Source organism: Pelophylax lessonae (assembly GCF_965119305.1).
Source record: "Pelophylax lessonae genome assembly, chromosome: 9".
NCBI lineage: Eukaryota > Metazoa > Chordata > Amphibia > Anura > Ranidae > Pelophylax > Pelophylax lessonae.
Genome location: NC_138776.1, coordinates 269,783,484 through 269,809,215, shown reverse-complemented (window position 1 = coordinate 269,809,215; position 25,732 = coordinate 269,783,484). Strand labels below are relative to the sequence as shown.

General features: G+C 46.8%; 1 protein-coding gene across 1 annotated transcript in view; it reads right to left on the bottom strand.

Annotated features, from left to right (window-relative positions):
• LOC309564036 (uncharacterized protein) overlaps window positions 1-25,732 on the bottom strand; it is a gene marked incomplete at both ends in the record, with an annotated part of 57,679 nt that overhangs the window by 19,919 nt on the left and 12,028 nt on the right. The window contains 2 exons of the mRNA XM_082268661.1: window positions 7,172-7,226; window positions 13,039-13,709. Coding sequence (XP_082124787.1) covers window positions 7,172-7,226; window positions 13,039-13,709 — 726 coding nt within the window. The remainder of the gene's footprint in view (window positions 1-7,171; window positions 7,227-13,038; window positions 13,710-25,732) is intronic.

Sequence of the window (25,732 nt, the reverse complement as noted above, 5' to 3'; positions counted from 1 at the left end):
CCTTTTGTATCCTTTGACCCTCCCTCTTAGATTGTAAGCTCTAATGAGCATTGTAACTGTAATGTCTGTCCTCACGTTGTGCAAACTGTTGGCACAATACAGGGGTGTAACTACAGAGGTTGCAATTGCAACTGGGCCCCATGCTCCACTTGGATAGGAGGGGTGGTGGGGGCAGCATGTAGAGAAATCACTGTCCTCATTTTTCCTCCTGTGGCTGCAGGGGGGAAATGGAGGAGATTGGTTCCCCTGTATGCTGCCCCCCCCCCACTCCTCCTATCCAGTTCATTTGTGTTCTGCTGTTTCTGGGCCCCTGTGTGCTGCCCTGCCCCCCCCACCTCCACTGTGATCCCTCCCCTCTCCTGCCGGCTGCAGCAGGGGATGTGTCACAAATAGAGAACCAGGAAGGGGGTCGGTAAATATGTAATTTACCAGCTCCTTCCTTTTCTGAATGGACAGAGTCATAGTCAGTGACATTGTAAAAAAATAAAATAAAATTATAAAAATAATACATTTAAAGTATCAAAAAATAAAAACTACTGACACCAGTGGGTGAACTTCCAGGATCGCAAAGGTCACACTTGCAACCAGGTCCTGGCATTCCACCACCATGGGAAGGGCCCCAAGATGGCAGGAAAAAGGGCCACTGCAGAACTTGTGAAAGGGTCCTGCTGCAAGACTGTAATAAAGGGCCCCGCAACGAGAGTAAAGGGCCCCAGGATCAGTGTGAAGAGCTCCAGGCTTGAAGGGAAGGGCCCCGGCCAGGGGGGCCCTTCATGGTTTCTAGCACCGGGTCCCTGCGCCTCTGGCACAATATAAATTCTGTATAATAATAATAATAATATATGTGTGTATCATCAACTGCTGGAGATAAAAGAGGTAACAGTGACTATGGAGGAAGAGGACGGACATGACGGGGGGGGGGGGGTTACTGGGTGAAAAAAAGATCTTATTACCTCCTCTGCTGCCACTCCCAGCAATGTCTCCTCGCTACTTCATCCTGACTCACCTCTCACCCGGAACTTCCTATTTATACCTGACATCACTTCCTGTCTGTAGCTGACATCACTCCCTGTCTTTCATAGAGACTTCCTGTCTGGATAGAAATGAGATCATCACCTTGTGGAGCTCAGAGGAACTGCAGCCCCGAGAAACGTCTCGTAGTGTGAACACGGCCTTGTGCTGTGTGTGTATGTACTGTATATCCTTATAGATGGGTCATCTCCACTCCCACCAAGGGGGGGGGGGAAATATATTACTGCCTATTACAATAAGGTGACCGTTTTTTTTAAATGAAATCCAGGGACATTTATTTTTTTATTGGCAAATGGTAAACTATTTTATAATCATATTTTCTTCTAATGATATATGTGGTGTATGTGGGATGTGTTTATGGAATGATTGTAAGATAAATACGTTTTCCTCCATGAGACAGAAAAAAAAAAAGATACTTCTTAGAATTTTTTGGGATATGACTACCAAATGTTAAGAAGATAAGAGGAAAAACTCGGAGGGGGGGATGGGGCAGCAAAATTCAAATCCAACCCGGGCAGGAGTGATGGTGTCACCCTCTCTGCAAAAGGTAAGAAATATTGCAGAGCTGCAATAGTGGTGAGACCCCCCAATATATATATATATATATATATATATATATATAAAATCATAATAATAAAATATGCACATCAATTGTACATTGTATTACGATTATATATCGGGGGGTCTCACCACTATTTGCACATTGCAGCTCTGCGATATTTCTTCTGTTTTGCAGAGAGGGTGACACCATCACTCCTATATTCTAATACACGGGATGATTAGCATCTCTGTTATTATTATTGTATGTGGGGGGTTTCACCATTATTTGCACATTGAAGCTCTGCAATATCTCAGAATATTTGTGCAGAGGGGGTGACATCGTCACTGCTATGTTGCAATACATTGGTGGATTTGCACTGGATATTCATGTATAGGTGTCACCATTGCACTTATAAGTCCATTTGTAGAATATTATAGATGAAATGTAGGGCAGTGCTGCATTTTTGGCTTTTTATTGTTGCACATTAGATGAGGGAACCAGATAACAAGATTCTCTTATTGCTTTTCAGATTTTTTTACTAGCTTTGTAGATGTTTTACTGGATTTTTTATTGCCTCTGTGTACTGGTAACCAGTGGCCCTGCCTATTGGTGGTCAGTGCAACCCCATGTACGCTGGTGGGGTGTGTGCCCCCTGTATGCTGGAGGTCAATGTGTCCCCTGTATGCTGGTGGTCAGTGTGCCCCCTGTATGCTGGCGGTCAGTGTGCCCCTGTATGCTGGAGGTCAGTGTGCCCCTGTATGCTGGAGGTCAGTGTGCCCCTGTATGCTGGAGGTCAGTGCGCCCCCTGTATGCTGGCGGTCAGTGTGCCCCTGTATGCTGGAGGTCAGTGTGCCCCTGTATGCTGGAGGTCAGTGTGCCCCTGTATGCTGGAGGTCAGTGCGCCCCCTGTATGCTGGAGGTCAGTGTGCCCCTGTATGCTGGAGGTCAGTGTTCCCCCTGTATGCTGGAGGTCAGTGTTCCCCCTGTATGCTGGAGGTCAGTGTTCCCCCTGTATGCTGGAGGTCAGTGTCCCCCCTGTATGCTGGAGGTCAATGTGTCCCCTGTATGCTGGTGGTCAGTGTGCCCCCTGTATGCTGGTGGTCAATGTGTCCCCTGTATGCTGGAAGTCAGTGTGACCCCTGTATGCTGGAGGTCAGTGTTCCCCCTGTATGCTGGAGGTCAGTGTGCCCCCTGTATGCTGGAGGTCAATGTTCCCCCTGTATGCTGGAGGTCAGTGTTCCCCCTGTATGCTGGAGGTCAGTGTGTCCCCCTGTATGCTGGAGGTCAGTGTGCCCCCTGTATGCTAGCGGTCAGTGTGCCCCCTGTATGCTGGTGGTCAGTGTGCCAATGGGTTGTTTGAACTGAACAACCCAGTGCTGCAAGGTGATGACCACTAAGACATTCTGCTGCTTTTCCCTTCTGTTCAATTTGCAGCACTCTTCTAGCATGAGCTTCTAGATTAAACATCATAGGGAAAAAGGCAATGCACTCCTTTGGAAGTGCTAAAAATACTTGCATTGAAGTTACCTCTGCAGGAAGGGCGGTACAAAAACCTGCTTATAGGCCATCCTCATCTTCCTTTTAGGAATTGTTTGAAGAGGGTTAAATTGGTCAGTTGAGTGGTCCTACAAGGGAAAAGCTTGACATGGTCAGAGTTGAGACTCCTTGCACAGGGAGAGTTGTAACAAACTCCTTTACAGTGTCTTGACTACCTGTGGCAACCTGTTGGTAGGGGTCATCTTCCTCCCTGGATGTCTGAACAAAGCAGGAAATTTATACAGGGATTTTCCTGTCAAGCACCAAAGGCCCAGTCTATGGTGTGCCTAATACATGCAGATCTGGAGAGGCTTAATATAAAGTGTCCATCAGTCAGCTTCCCATACACCAGCTTTATGAGGCCTGCAGAAGGGCTGACAATCCAGGAACAGTATCAGTAAGGAAGACGCTGCCCCCCTCCAGCTATAACCTGCATAGAGCAGCCACAGTATAGAGGGATTAGGCTGCAGCGGCACAAGGACCTGTCACAGTAAGAAATAAATCCATGATAAACAGACACGGTGCAAAGGAGAACTCCATATTATAAAGAAATAAAATATTATAACCTATATAATTGTTACTCTAGCTATGTTGTATTTCTTTTTTTTTTTTTTTAATTCGTAATTCAAACTACGGCTGCTAAAGTCTCCTAAGCTGTCAAAAAAGACAGTGTAACAGTTGTTTGATTGCTGGGTGAGAAAAACCCGTAAGGGGTTAATTACTGCTAAAGGAATACTGACACTGCAGCTTCTCACATCAGAGCACCGTCCCAGTGGGTGAATAATCAAACAGACCCTGCCATACAGATGTAGAGCCCTCCTAGGTAGGTGCTAGAATGAGTGGATATCGTTTTTGGTTCCTCTGCCTAACAGGGACACAGCTCATGCTGTCTTGATGTTTCACACTGATCCAATAGCCATGGAGTATATTGGACAGTGGGTGGAGTCCTGGCAGATGAGAGCATGGATGTCTGTAGCAATGTTGTTGAAGTATTTTTCTAATTTGTGTATGTTGTCTAGTATAAGGTGTTATTAAACCGACTATTTCTGTTTTTGGTTGTTTCAGGCCTCGGAACATAACTTCCTCTCTTTTGTGCTTATAAGCCCTATTGTAAACTTTTTCGCAGTGTAGTAGCCTCTAATAAGCAATCTCTTTGGAAGGGAGTCCGCCTCCCGTTTAAAATCTTCGTTGTTCGAACAGATTGGATGCAATCTAAGATACTGGGAGTAGGGTATACTATGTACCGGGGGTTTGGATGAAAGCTATTTGCATGTAAAACGTGTTCCTGGCTGTCGGTTTTCTATAAAGTGTAGTTTCTATCCCGCCTTCTTCTTGTATAAGAATTTGTAAGTCTAAGATCACACTACTACACATATACGGTATCTCACAAAAGTAAGTACACCCCTCACATTTTTGTAAATATTTTATTCTATCTTTTCATATGATAACACTGAAGAAATGACACTTTGCTACAATGTAAAGTAGTGAGTGTACAGCTTGTATAACAGTGTAAATCTGCTGTCCCCTCAAAATAACTCAACACACAGCCATTAATGTCTAAACCGATGGCAACAAAAGTGAGTACACCCCAAGTGAAAATGTCCAAAGATGAAGAAAAACGGCGTTATCGGTTGATCCCTCGCACTTTCGCTAATTGGTTGCAAGCATTTGCGATTCTAGCTAGCATCATTGGAGAGCGGAACCCCCGAACATTGTTCGGCTCTTTTCTGCTTCTTGGATGCCATAGGCGAAGCTTACAGGGTTTATGGTAGTTCGGCGTGGCTGCGGTAGGACGAGCAGTTCTGGCAGCGCAAAGCTATACGATCGTCCTTGAGGTGGGACCACAAGGACATTAGCCTCTGGATGCAGCTTATGTCATTGGCGATGGACCCAAATCAGTTTTTTCCAGGGTGGGCCGGCGTTCCAAGGTGTGGTGGGAGGTGCTGTGGGTAGCGGATCTGGATAGCAGCGACCCAGACGTTCGTTTGGTGGTTCTATATTTTATGGCTAGACAATTCGAGCAGGACGTGTCAGCATCCGCCATAGCTCGCAAGTTGTCCAGCCTGGCCTTCTTGTTTAAGTTGCAGGGGAACTGTGATTTTACGAAGGATTTAGTTGTTCGGCAAGCTCTGAAGGGGTATGGCCGGTCTCACGTCCTGTGTCATTTCCCCTCCTGTTGGATATTGTCGCCACATTGGGGACCCTGTGTTTTTCAAGTTATGAAGTCCACATGTTTAGGGCAGCATTCTGCCTCGTGTTTTTTGGGACTTTTAGGATTGAGGAGCTGGTTAGCCCTTCCAAGGTAGTTTCAGGGGGCTTGCTGGCGCATGATGTCTCCTGCACTGGGGATGAGGTCAGCCTGTTGCTCCGCAGGTCCAAAACGGATCAGACGGGTAGGGGCGCGCGGGTCAGGTTGTTTGCCATGCCTACATCGCCTTTGTGCCCAGTGGGCGTGGTGCAGGATTTTCTGTCAATACGGGTGTGGGTGGCTCATTTTTAATCCATGCTGACGGGTCTTCTTTGTCCAGATTTCAGTTTATCGCGGTGTTTCGAAAGTGTTTGAATGTACTGGGTTTCGATGCCAAATGCTGTGCCTCACACTCCTTCCGTATCAGGGCGGCCACGGAAGCCGCCCGATGGGGGTTGGATGAGGAAGCGGTTAAGCGGATTGGAAGGTGGGATTCAAAGAGGTTTTTGTTGTATGTTCGTCCTCATCTGTTGTAAGTTTAGTGGGGTATGTCAGTGTTTGTGTATGGTTCCACAATTTACCTTTTAGACGGGCTCCAGCACTTAGAGACCGGCTTGTTCAGAGCGAGTACAAAGGACATTCCAACCTTAACCCCTGTAACTACAAAGGGACGTACATGTGTGGGTCCTGCAACTATTGCAGATATATGTACACATATAAAAATCCCACATTACCCAATGGCACCAAATTTCAAGCTAGACACTTTGCAAATTGCCGCACGCATGGGGTTGTGTATCTATTACTGTGTGATTGCGGCTGTTTTTATGTCGGGAAAACCAAACGAGTTTTGGAGACGCATTTACCGACATATCAGAAGTATGCAAACCTGTGATCCCAAGTTGCCACTGGGACGCCATGTCACCCTGGTACATTCTGGGAAATTCCCCAAACCCAAATTTCTTGTTCTAGATCGTATCCATCCCAGCTCCAGGGGCGGAGACTGGAACAAGCGTCTCCTGCAGCTGGAGCTGAGATGGATCTATTCCCTTAAGGCTACTGAACCCCCAGGCTTGAATGAGGCAGTCTCTTTCAAACCGTTTTTGGAAGGTTTTAATTCAGGAGGTATGGAGAGATAGAATATTACTAGTTTTGTCCGGCCCCCTTTTCGGGGTTTTCTTTATAATCTAGTCTTGTCATCATTCTCTGTTCTTTTTTGTAGTTTCATTTGTTTTTTCCCTCCACATATAATAGCTGTCTGATTGTAAAAAAACAGGTATGATTGTTCCTTACCGATGCTGATAACAATGAGGACCCTTTAATAAAAACAAATGATTTCATATCCATTCTTATAATGAATCCCTATTACGCTGTTATATACATCTCAATGTTTAAAAGATTATTGTCAGTCATGTAATACTATGCACAATTTTTATTGATAAATTAAATTGTGTTTTCCTATAGGTAGTTGATGGGTTTGTGTGTCCCCTTCCACTTGGTCAACCCGGTGTTCTAAAATTTAGTCGGACCCTCGTCACTTCCGGTGATATTACGTCACCACCAGCTGGAGCGACAGCTGTTGCGAGCCCCGGTGCGCATGCGCCCAAGACATTTTCCAGGTCAGATGAAATTTTAAGACTTTGCTAACAGCTGACTGAGAGGAGGCGGGGCTGAGGTGGGACGACAACTCCGCCGCAGGAAAATTTTACAACACCGCCGCATCAAGAGCTGACTTAGAGGGGACTGTCCGTCCCGAGGAGGCGGGAAGGAAGTCAATATATATAATTTTAGAACACCACCTGAGGTCCCTAGACTTTCGCACTCAGAGCCACTTCCGCCAGTGTTCTCCTGATACTTCCTCCCTTACTGACACATACCTCCGCCTGAGGTCCATAGACTTCCGCCCTCACATAGAAGTGAATTCCGCATTCTCTATGGAAAGTAATAGAGAACTAATAGAGAACCCCTCTAAGTCAGCTCTGATTGCTCGATGATGCGGCGGTGTTATACAATTTTCCCGCGGCGGTGTTGTCGTCCTACCTCAGCCCCTCCTCCTCCTTCTCTCAGTCAGCTGTTAGCAAAGAATAACATTTTATTGGACCTGGAAAATATCTTGGGCGCATGGGCACCGGGGCTCGCAACAGCTGTCGCACCAGCTGGCGGTGACGTAGCATCACCGGAAGTGACGAGGGTCTGGAATTTTCACGGGTCCGATGACATTTTAAAACACCGGCACGGGAAGAGGCGCCCCTAGGCAGCGTAGGTCTTTTACTGCTGACACTTTGCAAGTGTCCACCGCGCTTCCTCCCATAGCTCCGCCTACGCATGACGCAGCAGTAGCATCACTTCTGTGCCGGTGGGGCGCGAGTAGCCGACCACGCCCCCAAAGCATCACACGGCAACGTGCGTCAGGTAAGAGACTTTGAGATCTCATCTGGCAGCCTTTAATTAATTTGCTCTGGAATATCTTGCACTCTGCGGGCTTCTATTCTAGAGGATTCCCCACTTTGCATACATTTTTGTATTTTTACATTGAAATGTTTTTTATTTATTTTTTCTTTGGTTTTCAAAAGCAATTGGACACTAATATGATCAGTATCTGATATATTATTATTGTTATATTTACCGTATCTGGTTTTTCAGTTTCATTCAGGTACAGACCCATTTCTTACATATTAAATACTTAGACTGCAACAAACTTATTTATTGTCAATTCTTCATGAATTGACATAGATTTTTATAATTTTTTGAGGCAAAAAAACATATTGTAAGTTTGTTTCTTATACTTGTCTTACTGCAGCTTTGCATGATTTGGTCTGGTTTGAATTGCTAAGCCCTATTGGACTCCCGCTGTTCCGAGTGATTCGTGGGCGCACTACCCATTAACTCCTTGTGTTTGGCTACAATCATCCATAAGGGTCTCACCTCATGACCACGCAGCACCGGCTGGGCTCAACCTTTCCCTGTTTTTATTTAACAAGCACTTTGTCATTTACTGTGCAAATCAACCACGTAAGTGAAATATGTTTTTTTCTCAGATGTTTTTCTATGATCAGTCAAGTCACTGTGCATAAGTTTTGTGCCAGATTGTATGAATAGTTACATGTTATATACCATATACTGTTATATACATTTTTCAATACTTACAGAAAAGTTTCCAGAGTAACCCCTGATGAAGAGGTGATTGACCTCGAAACGCGTCGGGTATCCAATTTGGAATGGATGGGTGAGTTTCCACAATCTTGCACATGTCATATATGCTTGTTTATGCTTTTAATGCGACACATTTGTCTGCCTTTTTTTGTATATTCTACTTGTCAATAAATTATAACTTTTTAAACACGACCTTTTTGGCATCTTCATTGTGCCTAAAAAGTCCCACCCAAGGGGAACCACAATTTTTTGTTTTCCATAAAGGGATGTGGCACATTTTTCTAGAGGACCACAACGGGAGCACACACAGATAGTGTTTGTGTCTGTGTTTTTTCTATGTGAGGCTATTGAGGTTGGCGTTATTTCGCTTTGTTTTTTGTTCTTTTCTTTCAGGTACTCAACCATGCCACATCTGGATATTGGGACACTCCTATGTGTTTTGGGGTGCCAGGCGAGCAGACATTCGTACCAATGGGAGATAACTAGGGCTCCCTAGACAAGAGGCCTGCGTCCGCTGGCTGGGGGTGCCGTGGATGATGTGGAGCAGGGTAGTGCCAGAAGTTTATAGGTTTGCGAGATTAGATAGGCAGCCGGTGGTGCTAGTGCTTCATGTGGGAGGCAACGATTTGGCAGTCAGGTCCATGCAGGAACTCACACGGGACATCAAGCTTGATTTCCTTCGTCTCCGGGTTTCGTTCCCGCAGTTGATCATTGTATGGTCTAACATCGTTGCCCGCACTGCATGGCGTTATGCCAGGTCGGTGGAGCGTATCAACAGGGCCCGCATCAAAGTGAATAAGGCGGTTGGAAAATTTGTTTGTCGCAATGGGGGAGTGGTGGTGTGGCATCTGGATTTGGAGGTTGAGACCTTGAGGTAACTGCAGGGGGATGGTGTGCATCTTAATGCAGTTGGGACAGATTTTTGGGCTCTGAGGCTGCAGAACGGTATACAGCGGGCTTTAAGGGTGTGGAGGGGCACTCAAGGGTAAGGTTTCACCTTTTGGTGTGCTATGGCTGTTTTTGTTGGTCTTTGCTGGCAGGTGCATGAACATTGAAGACAAGATAATGGTTCTGGACCCATTGGTGGTAGGTGTCCCTCTGGTGCGTTCCAGTTGATGTTAGTTTAACTGGAAGGTAAAATGGGTGCACTGCGGGTAGTGTGTTGTCTCCAAGCTTGTGTTTTGCGGCTGGAGGCCTTATATGATTAGGGGGCCCACAGTGTATTATCGGAACATTTAATGGGGCCTATAAGACAAACAAAAAGCTTAATGACATTTTTTATGTTTCTGTTTTAAGGAATGTTTTTTCCTTTATGTTAATTTAAGTTTTGATTTGTTAATAAAGGGCCGCTATGGCTAATTTATTCCACTCACAGTCGTTGGGATAAGGTAAGGGGGTAAGGTGCTTGTGGGTGGGGTTTTGGGCCTTTCAGCCAGGTATGGGAGAAGGACATCTGTTCTACACTGATCATGGACTGGGAGAAGGGACCACGCCATTTTTTTCTATTGCTGGGCAATGCCAGCATTCTTTTCTTTCCATTCATCTGTCAGTGGGGAAGCCCGATGAAAGCTGATGAGTTATGGTTGGCAAGGATGCGGGTAGGGATGATCGAACTTTTGAAAAGTTCGGTTCGGCCAGAACATCCGAACTTCCCGAAAGTTCGGCCCGGATTTCAGAACCCCATTGAAATCAATGGGACCCGAACTTCGGTAATCAAAAAACACAATTTCTAAGCCCTAAAACCCAATAAATGCCCCTAAAAAGTGCCTAGGGTTCTGGGTCATGCCCCATTAACTATTAATCACACAAAAAAAAGTTCTTACAAATTGTCATTTTTGATAAAAAAGCCAATTATTGAAGAAAAAAAAAAAAAAAAAGGAGAGATTTTTTGATTTTGACTTTGGATTTAGTATCTGGGGGGTCTAAAAGGTGTACATGTGAAGTTTCAGCTCTGTAGCATGTCCAGAACCATAAAAAAAAGATTGTTTGTATTAGAACGCTTTCAGATCACCAATATGGCTTCTCGGTTTGCACAGCACCTTACCGCTTTAATAGCAGGCATTTTTTTGGGTTCTTTGGAGTCAGAAAAAACATCTGAACTTGTGTATAGTGGTACTGTGCACAAGTTCAGATGTTTTGCCTGCCTCCAAAAACCCCCAAAAAATGCCTGCAACAACACACCTGGGCGTTTTTTTTTTTTGACGCTAGCGTTTTTTTGTGCATTTTTTGGGGTTCTTTTGAGGCAGGCAAAACATCTGAACTTGTGTATAGTGGTGTATATACACACATACTTATATGTTTATACACACCTAGACATATATAGGTGTGATAGTAGCAGAAATATATCAGTGTAAATGATTTAATTAGCGCAAGCATATATTTCTGCTACTATCACACCTATATATGTCTAGGGGTATATATACAGACATATATGTGTATATATACCCCCTATACACATGTTCAGATGTCATGTCTGACATCAAACATGTCCTCAAAAAAGCACTGGCAGTGGCAACCCCTGCAGCATAAAAAATGCTTGCTGGTGAGAAGCCATATGCCTGTGCCGAAGCAACTCAGAGAAATTATCATTTCTCTATAGCGGTCACCCTGACATGGAAGGGTTTGGTCACCCTGCCATGGCAGTCACTGTCAGTTTACCCTACACTACATTACGGTCACCCTGGCACGTCACACTTTCCCTACAGAAACTAAATTTTTGAAGCTAACTAAAGTGTAAAGGAGCACTCTAACTACACTAGATATCCCTTTCCTCACACTAATAAATGCTAAATTACACTTTTAAAGTAAAATTAACAGAACTGCTTCCACTCTCTTCCATGTCCTGTATAACAATGCTAGGAATTTGGCGGGGGCTATCTTATATACTGGGGGGCGTATTCACTAATGATTGGTCTAGAGACCCCCTAGTCACTACAATCACATTCCTAGCATTCTCCTGCCCCCTCAATTGGCTTTTACTAATGGTTCTGGTCCAATCACGGGCTTTTAAAGCCCATTTCCTGAAGCATTGCATTTTGGTCGGTTCTGGTTGCCGAATTCTGAACTTTTTGGGCAAAAAGTTCTAAATTCGGCCGAACCTCGAACACCCAATGTTCGGGCCGAACCAATGGTGGACCCGAACCGTTCGATCATCCCTAGATGCGGGCGGCCGGCTTCCCAGCTTGCTGCTTAACAACCAGCTATTTCTTCACACAGAATTTGCATCGGTTGATCGTTTTTTTTTTGACTGATCCAAATTCGAATTGTTCTGAAAAGTTGGAATTCGTTAGAAAATGAATAAACAAAACTAATTTTAACATATTTCAATAAAATTCATTACAATTTAATATTGAGATTTGGATACATCCGAATCTAGGAATAAACAAAAATTTGTCCGAATTTGTATTCGCACCGAAACAAATTTCACGTGTCTAACACTTAATGGCCACCCGCTCCCAGCCAATGCAAATGGCCTCCGATGGCAGGGCCAACTGTCCAGGCATGGATCCTCTTCATATGTGTGCCAGAACACCACCCCGCTGATAGCTGGGGACTCAATGACCACTCAGGACATCCTGAAAGACTTCTGGAAGCTCCTGACATCCCGCACAGCTGCCCAGCACCAGCCCCGCCCACGAATACTTCCAATAGGTAGGAAAACTTCATACAAAAATGGTCCTATATGTGAGGACAAAAAAGGAACGCAGCCAGTGGCTTATCCTGAACATTTATGGGGGTGGGGTCTCATGGGGGGAGGAAAGAGGGCGGGGCTACCCAAACATATGCTGCCATGGACATCTGTCAGGAAGCACATTATGGCCACTAGATGGAACTGACCATTATAGGAAATCCCTTTTCACCATGACTGGGGGAATGCGGGTCACATTTCCTCAACACATTTATAACAACCAGACCTGTAAGTGTTTGTGAAATCTTCCCGCACAAAATGTACTCAGCCAATGAAAGGTAAGGACTCCATTTTTATTTTTCTCCTGCTATCAATGGCCAACATGGGACAACACTTCATCCATGTCTTTGGTGATCTCTGATCTCCTTATGAAGTGTTTCTTACATGATGAAGATCAGCCATGGAGTATATCTGAGGTGTATATCAGGGTGTGCTTCTTCCCCACATGTCCACCAACATTCATATACAAGACATTTCCCGCACTCAAGGCACTAATACACCTGCGGGGTTGTGTGAGACCCCTGATGTACAGGAAGACAGGACTTCAGTGAGGAACAATTCCCTCACTCAGGACAGGAAAGTTCATTCTCCTCCGTGTGAGATTTCTGATGTGTGGAAAGATGGGACTTCTGTGCAAAACATTTCCCGCACTCAGGACAGGAATACGGCTTCTCCCCCGTGTGAGATCTCTGATGTCTGTAAAGAGTGGACTTCTGTGAAAAACATTTTCCGCACTCAGGACAGCAATGTGGCTTCTCACCAGTGTGCAATCTCTGATGTGTGGAAAGATTGAACTTCTGTGAAAAACATTTCCCGCACTCAGGACAGGAATACGGCTTCTCACCAGTGTGCGATCTCTGATGTGTGGAAAGAGCGGACTTCTGTGAAAAACATTTCTCGCACTCAGGACAGGAATACAGCTTCTCACCAGTGTGCGATCTCTGATGTGTGGAAAAAGCGGACTTCCCTGAAAAACATTTCCCACACTCAGGACAGGAATACGGCTTCTCACCAGTGTGCGATCTCTGATGTGTGGAAAGATAGGACTTCTCTGAAAAACATTTCCCGCACTCAGGACAGGAATACGGCTTCTCACCAGTGTGCAAGCTCTGATGCTTGGAAAGAGTGGACTTCTCTGAAAAACATCTCCCGCACTCAGGACAGGAATAAGGCTTCTCTCCAGTGTGCGATCTCTGATGCGCAGAAAGAGTAGACTTCTGTGAAAAACATTTCCCGCACTCAGGACAGGAATACGGCTTCTCACCAGTGTGATATCTCCGATGTTTGGAAAGAGTGGACTTCTCTGAAAAACATTTCCCGCACTCAGGACAGGAATACGGCTTCTCACCAGTGTGCAATCTCTGATGCTTGGAAAGAGTGGACTTCTCTGAAAAACATTTCCCGCACACAGGACAGGAATACGGCTTCTCACCAGTGTGCAATCTCTGATGTGTGGAAAGATTTGACTTCTGTGAAAAACATTTCCCGCACTCAGGACAGGAATACGGCTTCTTATCTGTGTGCAATCTCTGATGTGTGGAAAGATTTGACTTCTCTGAAAAACATTTCCCGCACTCAGGACAGGAATACGGCTTCTCACCAGTGTGCAATCTCTGATGTGCGGAAAGATTGGTCTTCTGTGAAAAACATTTCCCACACTCAGGACAGGAATATGGCTTCTCACCAGTGTGCAATCTCCGATGTGTGGAAAGAGCGGACTTCTGTGAAAAACATTTCCCGCACTCAGGACAGGAATACGGCTTCTCACCAGTGTGAGACCTTTTATGCACATTAAGTTTGTATTTAAAACGGAAACACTTCCCGCACTCAGTACAGGAGAACCTCTTATCTGTTGTAAGGACAGCATCATCCCTCACAGTTTTAGGTTCCCCAGGATAAGAGGAATACGATGGTTCGGCACTGTCCCTCACAGTCTGAGGTTCCTCAGGATAAGAGCAATACGATGGTCCCTCTACACTGTGTGGTGCCGGATGGACATTTGTGGTAGCCGGGTTTTCTCCTGGACTATACTGTGTGATGTCCTCATCTTCTACTTTACAGTCTGGAGACAAAGTGAGACAATCCTCTGAGGTTTTCCTCATCTCCCGTCCATCTACTAAAATAGAAATACAAAGATTATTACTAGACATCAGCAGATTGGTTCCCCTAAACCAGGACTTCGCCCACTTCAGGCAGCTTTGTCTCGGAGGATCCTACAATTCCCCCCTCAAGGTAACTAGTAAATGGGTTCTCTGATCTCCTACCAGTTCATTTCATTATTCATGGACCTTAGTCAGAGAGTGAGGAAACAACGAGAAAACTGAATTTTTGTCAATCTTACCGTAAAATTCCTTTCTCTCAGTCCTCCGACAGTCGCCACCCACTCATACCGTCTTCACCAATGGGGTATTCACTTCCTCTCCTTAGGAGTAGCTAGGCATAAGACTTGTTAAAACAAAAGCATTTACATAGACACACCTATGGGGGCTGTCCCACTAGTCCAATACCCCCCCCCCCCCGGCAATAGCCATCCCAACTCAGTTTGGTAGCAAGCAGTTAAGTGTATAAGAACCCCAAAAGAGGGGCAGGGGCGGCGACTGTCGGAGGACTCAGAGAAAGGAATTTTACGGTAAGTTTTTACAAAAATTTAGTTTTCTCTTACGTCCTCCGACAGTCGCCGCCCACTCATACAGTCTTCACCAATGGGGATGTCCCAAAGCAGTGTAGACATGAGGGGTGGGCAATGCAACCGCCAGAAAGGCAACGCAGTACCCACATCAGAGAAAGGAAACTTACATGAACAGCAAGGGAACCCCCCTGGGCAACAAAAAAGCTCAACAGGAGCAACAACCCAGGAAAGCAAATAACCAAAGGGTTAAACAACCCCAACAGCCAGGGACCCACATAAAACCTGGGTCCCCTATTGTACTGCCACACAGAGAACTTTGCGGCCAAAGGAGGCATCAGCTGATGCCAGAACATCAAGTTTGTAGAAGTTAGAAAAGGTGTGCACTGACGACCAAGTCGCAGCCTTGCACACCTGGGCCACCGAGGCCTGATGCCGGAAAGCCCAGGACGCACTCACCGACCTGGTAGAGTGCACCTTGACAGGGAAGGGTGGTACCCGTTCCCTCAACGAATAGACCTGAACAATTGTCTGTCTGATCCATTTTGCAATGGTCGCCGCAGACGCAGCCATACCCTTCCGAGGTCCCTCAGGAAGGATAAAGAGAGAATCCGATTTCCGAAAGGATTCAGTCGACGACAGGTAAACCCTGATCACCCTGACAACATCCAAAGAATGCAAGGCAATTTCTTTAGGATGCTTAGGATTCGCACAGAGCAAAGGTAACACAATGTCCTCATTGAGGTGAAAATCCGAAACCACCTTCGGAAGAAAGGACGAGTTAGGTCGCAAGACCACCTTATCCTTATGAACCACCAGGTAAGGAGAGGGGCAAGATAACGCCGCCAACTCCGACACTCTGCGAGCAGAAGTGATCGCTACCAGAAAGGCAACCTTTTTAGACAGCAGAGGTAACGAAATCTCCCTGATGTTTTCAAACGGGGAACGTTGTAACACAGACAGAACCAGGCTCAAGTCCCACGGAGGTAGAGGCTCCCTTCTAGGAGGGGCCAAGTGACGCACCCCTTGAATGAAGGTGCGAAGCAAAGAATTAGACGCCACAGGGCGCTGAAAAAGTACAGCCAGTGCAGATACCTGGCCCTTAATCGTGGCCAGCGCAAGGCGCTGGTCCACACCAGATTGTAGGAAAGCCAACACTCTCGCCACCGAATAAGAACGAGGAGAGAAGCCCCTGGACTCACACCAGGCAAAATAAGCTTTCCAGGTACGGTAATAAATCTTACCAGACGAGGCTTTTCTAGCCTTGAGTAAGGTAGGAATGACCTCTGAGGAGAGACCCCTGTCTCTCAGGACCTGACTTTCAACAGCCATGCCATTAAAGCCAGGCACTGTAAAGCAGGATGGAAGATCGGTCCCTGAGACAGCAGATCTTCCCGCATTGGCAGCCGCCATGGAGGCTCAACGGCCAGGTGAACGATGTCCGTGTACCAGGACCGGCGTGGCCTGTCCGGCGCCACCAGAATCACCTGTGTTTGTTCCGAGGCCAACCTGCTAAGGAACCTGGACAACAACTGAATCGGAGGAAAGGCATAGATCAGACGATACTGATGCCAAGGCACCACCAGCGCATCTGAGGCGTCTGCCAGAGGATCGCACGTTCTTGCCACGAACCATTCCACCTTGTGGTTTAGCCGAGACGCAAACAGATCCACATTCGGGGATCCCCACTTCGCACACAGCATTTGAAATACCTCCAGGAGCAGGGACCATTCCCCCTGGTCCAGAGTCTGGCGGCTCATATAATCGGCCTGCCAATTCTCCACACCCGGAATGTGAACTGCCGATATCGCCGGGACATGAGTCTCGGCCCAAGACACAATACCGGTCACTTCCTGGGCCGCCCGGGCACTCCTGGTGCCCCCTTGGTGGTTGATGTACGCCACCGCAGTGGCATTGTCTGTCTGACCAATGGAGCAGGCACAGCCTGATCGCTCTCAATTCCAATGTTTATCGGAAGGGAGGACTCCTCATCCGACCAATTGCCCTGGGCAGATAGGTTGCCCAGGACGCCACCCCAGCCCGACAGGCTGGCATCTGTTGTAATCACCGTCCACAGTAACGGCCGGAAGGACTTCCCTTCCGACACAGCTGGGGACTGAAGCCACCACAAGAGATCTATTCTGGTTTGGCGACTCAGAGACACTCTCAGGTCCAAGGACTGAGGAAGTCTGTCCCACCTGGCCAGGATCTCCGCTTGGAGAGACCGCGTGTGAAACTGTGCAAATGGTTATCGCCTCGAAGGCCGATACCATCAACCTCAGGGACCGCATACAGTTCCTGAGTGACGAGGATTCGTTGTCCCTGAAGGACCTGACCTCGGACTGCAGGGTCCGGAGCTTGTCCTCCGGCAAGAACACCTTTACTTGAGCAGAGTCCAGAACCATTCCCAAATACGGGAGACGAACCGAAGGAGACAAGGTCGACTTCTGAATGTTGATGGTCCAACCGAACTCCTGGAGCGTCTGGATCGTAGTGGACAGATCGCGCAGTAGGCTCTGACTGGCACTCGATCTTAACAAGAGATCGTTCAGGTATCCCAAGACCGCAATGCCCTGTGCCCGTAACAGGCCCAGAACAGGCGCCAATAGCTTGGTAAAGACCCTTGGAGCCGAAGCGAGACCAAAGGGTAACGCCACAAACTAATAATGATCCTCCGCGATGGCAAACCGGAGGTACCTCTGATGACCCTCGAAAATGGGGATGTGTAGATACGCATCCTTCAGGTCGATAGAGGCCAGGAATTCTACCGGACTCAGAGAGGCCACCCCCGGGCGGAGCGATTCCATGCGGAACTTTCGAACACGCACAAAGTGGTTCAGAGCTTTAGTCCAGAATTGGATGCACTTTGCCCTCCTTTCTGGGCACAGTGAACAGATTCGAGTAAAACCCCCGAAACCTGTCCCGATGAGGCACCGGGACGATTACCTCCTTGGCAAGGAGATCCTTCACTGCTTGATGCAGGTCTTGTAACCGCCCTGGGGTCAAATGAAGATTTGAGGGAAAGAATCTGTCTGCCGGCTGTGAAAGAAATTCGATCTTGTACCCTGATCGAATGATTTCCTGAACCCACCTGTCCTGAACTCGGAGCAGCCAAGGTTGGAGGAAACCACGCAAACGTCCCCACACCCCTGAAATGGGTGAGGGCGCCCCTTCAGGCAGAGGCGGAAGGAGCCGCCGCACCAGCTTGGCCGGATCTTTGTTTGCCGGCCCAGGGCTTTTTCTGGCCACCCTGGCCCTTGAAGGGTTTTCCCTTGTTCTGCGCTTTGAAGGCGCGAAAGGACCCCTGATTAGGTTTAGAGGCGGGACCCCGCTTGCCACGGAAAAACTTGCCTTTAGGATTCTGGGGCAGCAGAGTGCTCTTGCCCCCAGTGACTCCCTTAACCAATTCATCCAGGGATTCTCCAAAAAGGCGAGACCCCGCATAGGGAATGTCAGCCACCGCCTTTCTAGATTTCTGGTCAGCCGACCAGCTCTTCAACCATATCAGCCGACGGTTAAGCACCGCGACACTGGACAGGCGCGCAGCCAAAGGGGCCTCATTTAAGGCCGCATCGCACAAATACATGACCCCTTGATAAATCTTGTCCACCATCTCCACGGTAGTGGGGGGAGCAGAATCAGCCACGAGTGTTCGTCTGAGCACCTTGGTCCAATCCGCAACAGCCTGAGCCGCCATGACAGAGGCGAAAATAGGTTTCAGCACGGACCCCTGCCACCATGTAAGAATGGCGCGCAAGAGATTCCAGCCTCCTACCCGTAGGATCCCTAAATACCGGAGAATCTTCGGTGGGAACCAGAGTAGCCTTGTTCAATCTGGCTACAGTGTGATCCACTTGAGGAGCCACACACCAGCGTGCAACCATAGTAGACGCAAAAGGGTAGAGAAGTTGAAACCTTTTAGGCACCGTGAAGGTGTGTTTCAAATTGCGCCATTGCTCATTCACAGTGTGATGAAACTCAGCGGGGCAGGGAAAAACCTGCGCTGTCTTACGGGTGCTGTGTGTACCAAAAGATGACAATGCCCAGAGGATTGGGCTCATCCTCTAAATGCAGTGTTTCTTTAATGGCAGAAATCAGCGCGTCCATAGCTGCGCGTTCCTCTGGCATCCCAGGGGGGGGAATCATCCACCCCTGTAACCTCCGTCTCCCCCTCAGACTCTTGCGGGTCCTGAGAAGAGCGAGACCCTTAAAGGGGTACGCTACCTACAGCAACCATGTCACATTCAGAATCAGAAGAAAAAGAAATCCTAGGCCTTTTTCTAGCAGCACGCTCAGTCATCAGCACATCCATTTTGGACACCAAAGTCGCCACAACAGCAGCCAAATTAGTCAGAGTAGAGGATTCAGAAGAACTTGAATCCCCCACCAAGGCTGGAGGGAATTTGCTGTCCTGGGATTCCATTGCAAAAAAAGTTTTTTTTTTTATTTTTTATTAAAGGTACTGGCCCTTTAAGCACACCGCTACAATGACTGTGGAACACAGACCCCCCCGCAGGAACAAACTGAAGCCAGGAAGATTCCACAATGGAGGAAAAGAAAGGACAGCAGTACAGAGCCCCACAAGTGTATTACCAGCTCCTTCGGTCGCTACTGAGTAAAGGAAGGAAGTGATGTCACCGCAGAGACTGAACTGAGGCTGCAGGCTAAGGAAACATGGATGCCAATATAAAGTAATGGGAGGCTTCGGCAAAATGGCCGCCGACATGTGCTCGGAACGATCGTTTGCCACACACAAGATGGTGCTGCAAGGCGCCAAAACACACTACGTACAATGCTGTATAAGCGCCCATAGTGAAGCCAGACATGCTGCCCACAACAAAAATGGCGGACTGGCGGTTTTTAATCCCGCAGCGGTCGCCGCACGTGTCTGTAACTCCAAGCACCCATAGTGACACAGGAGAGGGATCCCCCAAAACCCCACACAGCGCTGGCTGCGAGAGAAAAAAAACCCCGCAGGGACCGGGATCAGGGAGCCCAATACACACAGACACAGGGGACACCACAGACACACAGGACTGCCGACCCCAGACAGAGGCCCCACACAGAGTGTACTTACCTGTACACGATGGCGTGGGGTGCCTCATATCAAAACGCAAAAACGGCCACCCTCAGATGGCAGGGGAGTGCCGCCAGCCAAAAACGCAGGACACCAGAAGTGCATGGACGAACCGTGGATGTGTCCGGTGAGGTAGCCACCTCACAGGCTGCATCCCTGAGGACAGGGATGGGTCGTTTACGAGGCCAGGGCGAACACATAGCCTGCGAAACGCTCAATGGCGGGCTGGGATTCCATGTGACCCTCTGTCCTGGATAACCAGGACGACCAGTCTGATTCCCAGCTCCGCAAACTCCATCTTCATCGCAGATCCGACTAACTAAAAGATAAGCAGCTAGCAAAGCAAAGAGAAAATTACATTTTCAGAAAATAAAATCATGAAATAGAAGAAGAAGGCTGAGACTGTAGCCCCAGCACAGGGAAGCCTATCTACTCCTGAACTAGGAAGAAGACAAACTGAGTTGGGATGGCTATTGCGGGGGGGGGGGGGGTATTGGACCAGTGGGACAGCCCCCATAGGTGTGTCTATGTAAATGCTTTTGTTTTAACAAGTCTTATGCCTAGCTTCTCCTAAGGAGAGGAAGTCAATACCCCATTGGTGAAGACTGTATGAGTGGACGGCGACTGTCGGAGGACTTAAGAGAAATGTCTTTTATAGGAGTGACAGTGATGAAGGGATTTTAGGACGAGTGTCCCCTCCCCCTCTATCACTCATTGCCATCTTCCCAACACAAGAAGTCCCGCACTTCCTTATTTAGTCCATGATTTAGACATGAGTAACAGTGGGCTGAGCCCCACCAGAGGTCAGAGAGTGAGGATGGGGGGGAGAACAACCAAGATGAAGACTGGGCTGATCCTGAAGACCACCATCATTGGGTTACTGACTCCTCCCTCATTATCACTTTCTGTTTAAGGTTCCATAGTTGGAGGATGTTATCACATTATTATCACCATGTAAAAGTCTGTCCTCCAATCAGATCATCAGATATAAAATGTCCAGCTGGTAGGAAATGGGAGTAACAAAAGAGAATCCATATTATGTGTATATATAGCAGTGGGAAGAGGATAGAGAGCAGAAGTCAGGAGTATGTAATGTACAACATAGAGTATATAGTGCAGGGGTCAGGAGTATGTAATATACAACATAGAGTATATAGTGCAGGGGTCAGGAGTGTGTAATGTACAACATAGAGTATATAGTGCAGGGGTCAGGTGTATGTAATGTACAGCATAGAGTATATAGTGCAGGGGTCAGGAGTATGTAATGTACAACATAGAGTATATAGTGCAGGGTTCAGGACTCATAATATTTGTATTCACTAATCAGTTGCAGAGGTCGCACACCGCTGCCTCCCATCTCCTGAGACTGCCCTCAGTGACTTGGGTGTGAGACTATACAGACATATCCCTCCACCCGGCACAGCCAGCAAATAACAGAGCAAGTAACCCCGGGAGAATTGTTCTGTCAGAGATCTTGGTAGACCCGGGCATGGGGCAGAAGAACCAAGGTACATACCCCAGGTGTCTAGGTCAAGCAACATCTATGGTAAAAAAAACAACATTTTGCTGCCAGCTGAACCCCAGAATCTCCATAAATCCAGTCTAGAGACATAAATTGTGTCTGCAGCACAGAGAAGGAAGATTATCCGAGAGAAATACAGGAATATAGGACGGGGAACACAGCTCAGGAAAGTTACCAGGGTATTACAGGCTGATATCACCCAGTCCCCGCCCTACTCTGGACCAATCAGTGAGCAGTATGGGTGGAGGAATGTATTTAGTGTTAATGACCCACCTGTGCTGATCTCTGTAGGAGTGTCCTCCTCTATAAATGTCCCCGTTATTCCATCCTCCTCCATAGACTGCTGATCATCCCTCACATACGTCTCTTCTTCTTCTGCTTTAACCTCAAATTCTATATCGATTGGATCTTCACTCTAAACCAAGAAAATGAGAGAGAATATCATCTGTAAGATATAAGCTTTAATATTGTGATATTATATATAAAAAACACATCCTCTCCAGAAGTCCATGTTCTAGATGCTCCAATCCACCAACCTTGTAACATTGAGGGATGGTGTGACCTTCCTGTGTGGAATCCCGGGAATACAGAGGACGGGGATATCTCTCTGGTGGGTTTCTGTAGCTGGATGACTCCTCCATGGTGTCCTGATACAGATTTTTGCATTCCTTTAGAATCTCTGACTCCTCCATCACCCCATCCTCATCATCCTCCTCTTTTATCTCTTCTTTAACCTCAACTTTAGAATCTCTCAGGTTTCCACTCTGAATATATAATAAAAATGACATCAATGGTAACAATGCAGATAATGTACAGATCCTAATGGTACTATCAGTGATTGTTCCTCATCTACCTGATGATGGTGAAGGATGGTGTGATCTTCCTGTGTGGAATCCCGGGAATACAGAGGACGGGGACATCTCTCTGGTGGGTTCCCATTACTGGATCCATCTGTAGGAAACACACACACTGACTGAATACATTGTTTCTATGTGTTTATCAGATGATGGGGGATCTAGGTGGATCCTCCGTACTGCTCTCTCCTTTACAATAAAGTCTCCTCTTACCCGGTGATGTGAGGGGCGGCTGATTCTCCATCATGATGTCCTTCCCAGCACCGCTCACCTCTCCTGTCAGCAGCTCGATGATCTCTCTGGTGACTTCTAGATTCTTATTTTTATTTCTCTATTCTATCAGGGATGGAGGTGGAGGCAATGTGATGGTCATATGATCTCCAGACTTCACAGGAGGAAAACTCTAGATTCAAACACAAATAGTAAAATCAAATGACATTCCCAGAATCCTCCTCACCTCACTGGTCAGGTCTCTTTTTATTTAAACCCCACTTCATGCTGAGGTTTCTAATATTACATACAATGCAGGTCCAGCAGCCCTACTTTGAAAGTAAGGAGGCCTGGGGTTCAGCCCACATCCTAAGAGCATCAGAAATAAAGAGTTGGATAGCGGCATATTGGAGAGAGGAGCTGTGAGATCAGTGTGAGGTCAAAGGATTCTCTGGCTCTGATTGGAGAGACATTGGGAGGAGGAGCTGTGAGGTCAGTGTGGTGTCATAGGATATTCTGACTCTGATTGGAGGGACATTGGAAGGCGGAGCTGTGTGGTCAGTGTCATGTCATAGGATATTCTGACTCTGATTGGAGGGACATTGGGAGGAGGAGCTGTGGGGGGCGCTGTGTGAGGTTTCTGCACACAAAGAATCATATTCTCCCGGGTGCGTCCCACCTCTTCTAAAATTATAGATAAACTTTTTCTGTGGGCTTTGTCAGGACTCATCATATTCCTGGGATCTCCGTGTACTCCAGAGACTTTACTGATCACATTTTAGGATGAATATCTGAGACTGGGATCATTATGGAAAAAAAAAAAAACAATTCCGGATATTTACTACAAATTAAATTTTTTCCTCTTTATTATTTGAATCCTAAAAAATAAAGACATACATATTCCAATCCTCCCTAAATACACCCCCCCCCCCCCACTAATAAAAGTAGTATAATCCGTTTGTCAGGAGTGTGTTGTTGTCAGGGCTGGGCTTCTGCTATTAATAGCAGCTCTCTACTCAGTGCACAGAGGCTGCTGAGCTGTCGGGTAATTACCAGCCATTCATCGTTTCCACAGTGACTCACCTGGTTACCATTACCTGCCTCATTAGTCCAGCCTACAGCCAGCCCCTTTTTGCTATTTAAACTGCCTCGCTCATTTTCTCTGTGCCTTTCCTGGTCAACATCTCTAGCGTGTCTCTGCTGTGTTCCTGTTATGACTTGCCCTAGCTGACGTCTCTTCTGATTTCTGATCCTGATTTTTGGCTTCTGACAACGCGGATTTCTGATCCCGGCTTGTCTGATTACCCGCTCTGTCTTCCAAACCCTGGCTTCTGTTTTTGACCGTTCCTGTTCTGTGTTATTTTTGCTATTACATTAAAGGTGCGATTTTTAACTACATTTTCTGTCTCTGCCTGGTTTATGGTTGCTGACAGTTAATTGTGCTCTTGCTCATCATTCCAGCATCCTGGTTTTGGCTGTGATGTATTCTTTATTTCTTTCTTTCTGTCTGTCTATGTGAGTGATGTGGTCAGTCTCTGGGTGGAGACCAAATCTGATTGAAGCCAGCCAAGCCTGCAGTCCCATGCTTGTGATATTGCGTTTGTAACACGTGCTCCAAGCTCTCTGTTTGTCTGCCCTGCTGTTTGGATTCCCTTGTTGAAGGCCTTAATTCAGATCTCGACTACTCTCTGAACTCTGCCTGCCTTTTGACTACAGATTTGACCCTGACTATTCTGAACCTTGCCTGCCTTGTAACTGGACTGTCGTTGAACCACTCTGCCTGTCTGCCAACCGCAAGTACCAGGTTGCTGTGCTCAGTTCGTTCCTGCCCTGGTGGGGTGGCCAGGCATCATAGCATTATGATCAAACTTAAAAGGTGCTGCGCCAGAAACAAAGTGTAACATATAATGGAAATCAATCTGTGTATACAATTGAAAATGCCATCTCAATGTCCATATAACATAAGTGCATTCCGGTATCCAGAAACAAAGTGTAACATATATCGGAAATCAATCTGTGTATACAATAAAAAGTGCAATCTCAGTTTCCATAAATTATAGGTTCCGGTATCCAGAACTGTGATCACCCAATAACGTGATTAGTACAAAATACTGTGCTCCATTCCACCGCCACCAGAGATCTAAGCCTCTCACCTTAATCTTTGACCCAGAGACCAGAGCCAAAGAAAGCTTTTACCTCTCAGGGGTCACAGGCAGGTGTCACCGGATGGTGTGGAGGTTTCACTAACGGATGCACTGGGACCAGGTAACCGCGATGGTGCCGCTCTCACACAGGGCACAAAGAGATCACCACATAAGCAGAAAGAAATCTAATGCTCTCCGTTCGGGTTAAGCATATACAGCCGTTTATTTAAATAAAGGTACTCACAAGCGCACAAGTGGCTTCTTGGAGACATGCTCGTAATACAATAAGACCGCACAACAAAGAGGATGCAGCCAGCAGCAGGAAAGGCTCCGCTCCCCTATACGCCTTACGTCTTTGCCGATAGGGCGCTGACTTTAACAGTAGAGCTCTAGAGAGCATTAGATTTCTTTCTGCTTTTCTGCTTATGTGGTGAGCTCTTTGTGCCCTGTGTGAGAGCGGCACCATCGCGGTTACCTGGTCCCAGTGCATCCGTTAGTGAAACCTCCACACCATCCAGTGACACCTGCCTGTGACCTCTGAGGGGTAAAAGCTTTGTTTGGCTCAGGTCTCTGGGTCAAAGTTTAAGGTGAGAGGCTTAGATCTCTGGTAGCGGTGGAGTGGAGCACGGTATTTTGTACTAATCACGTTATTGGATAATCACAGTTCTGGATACCGGAATGCACCTATGATTTATGGACACTGAGATTGCACTTTTTATTGTATACACAGATTGATTTCCATTATATGTTACACTTTGTTTCTGGTGCAGCACCTTTTAAGTTTGATCAAATTGTATTGTGTAAGTGAATAACACTATTTTGTGTTAGCTGCCGGATCTTCTTATTTTATACACTGTTTTGGGTTTGTACACTGGTTGATTATATCCCTGCTCTGAGATGAATTTATTTATTTTTGGTTATAACTGCGCTGATAGTTTTTCTGCACAACATTCATCATAGCATTGTGTTTAAGTCTTGGGGGCAACGGAGTATCGGTAGGCCTGCTTGCCTTATGGGAAAGGAGGCTGCTATAGGCGAAGAACACAGAAGCCAGCTATAGTGTCTGACCACCTGCGTTAGGGGTAAGCGTGACATTGTTAGTATAGATGTAGTAATTCTACAATAGATTGATGAGGTGAGAAGGTCATTGGTGGAAAAGGAGCC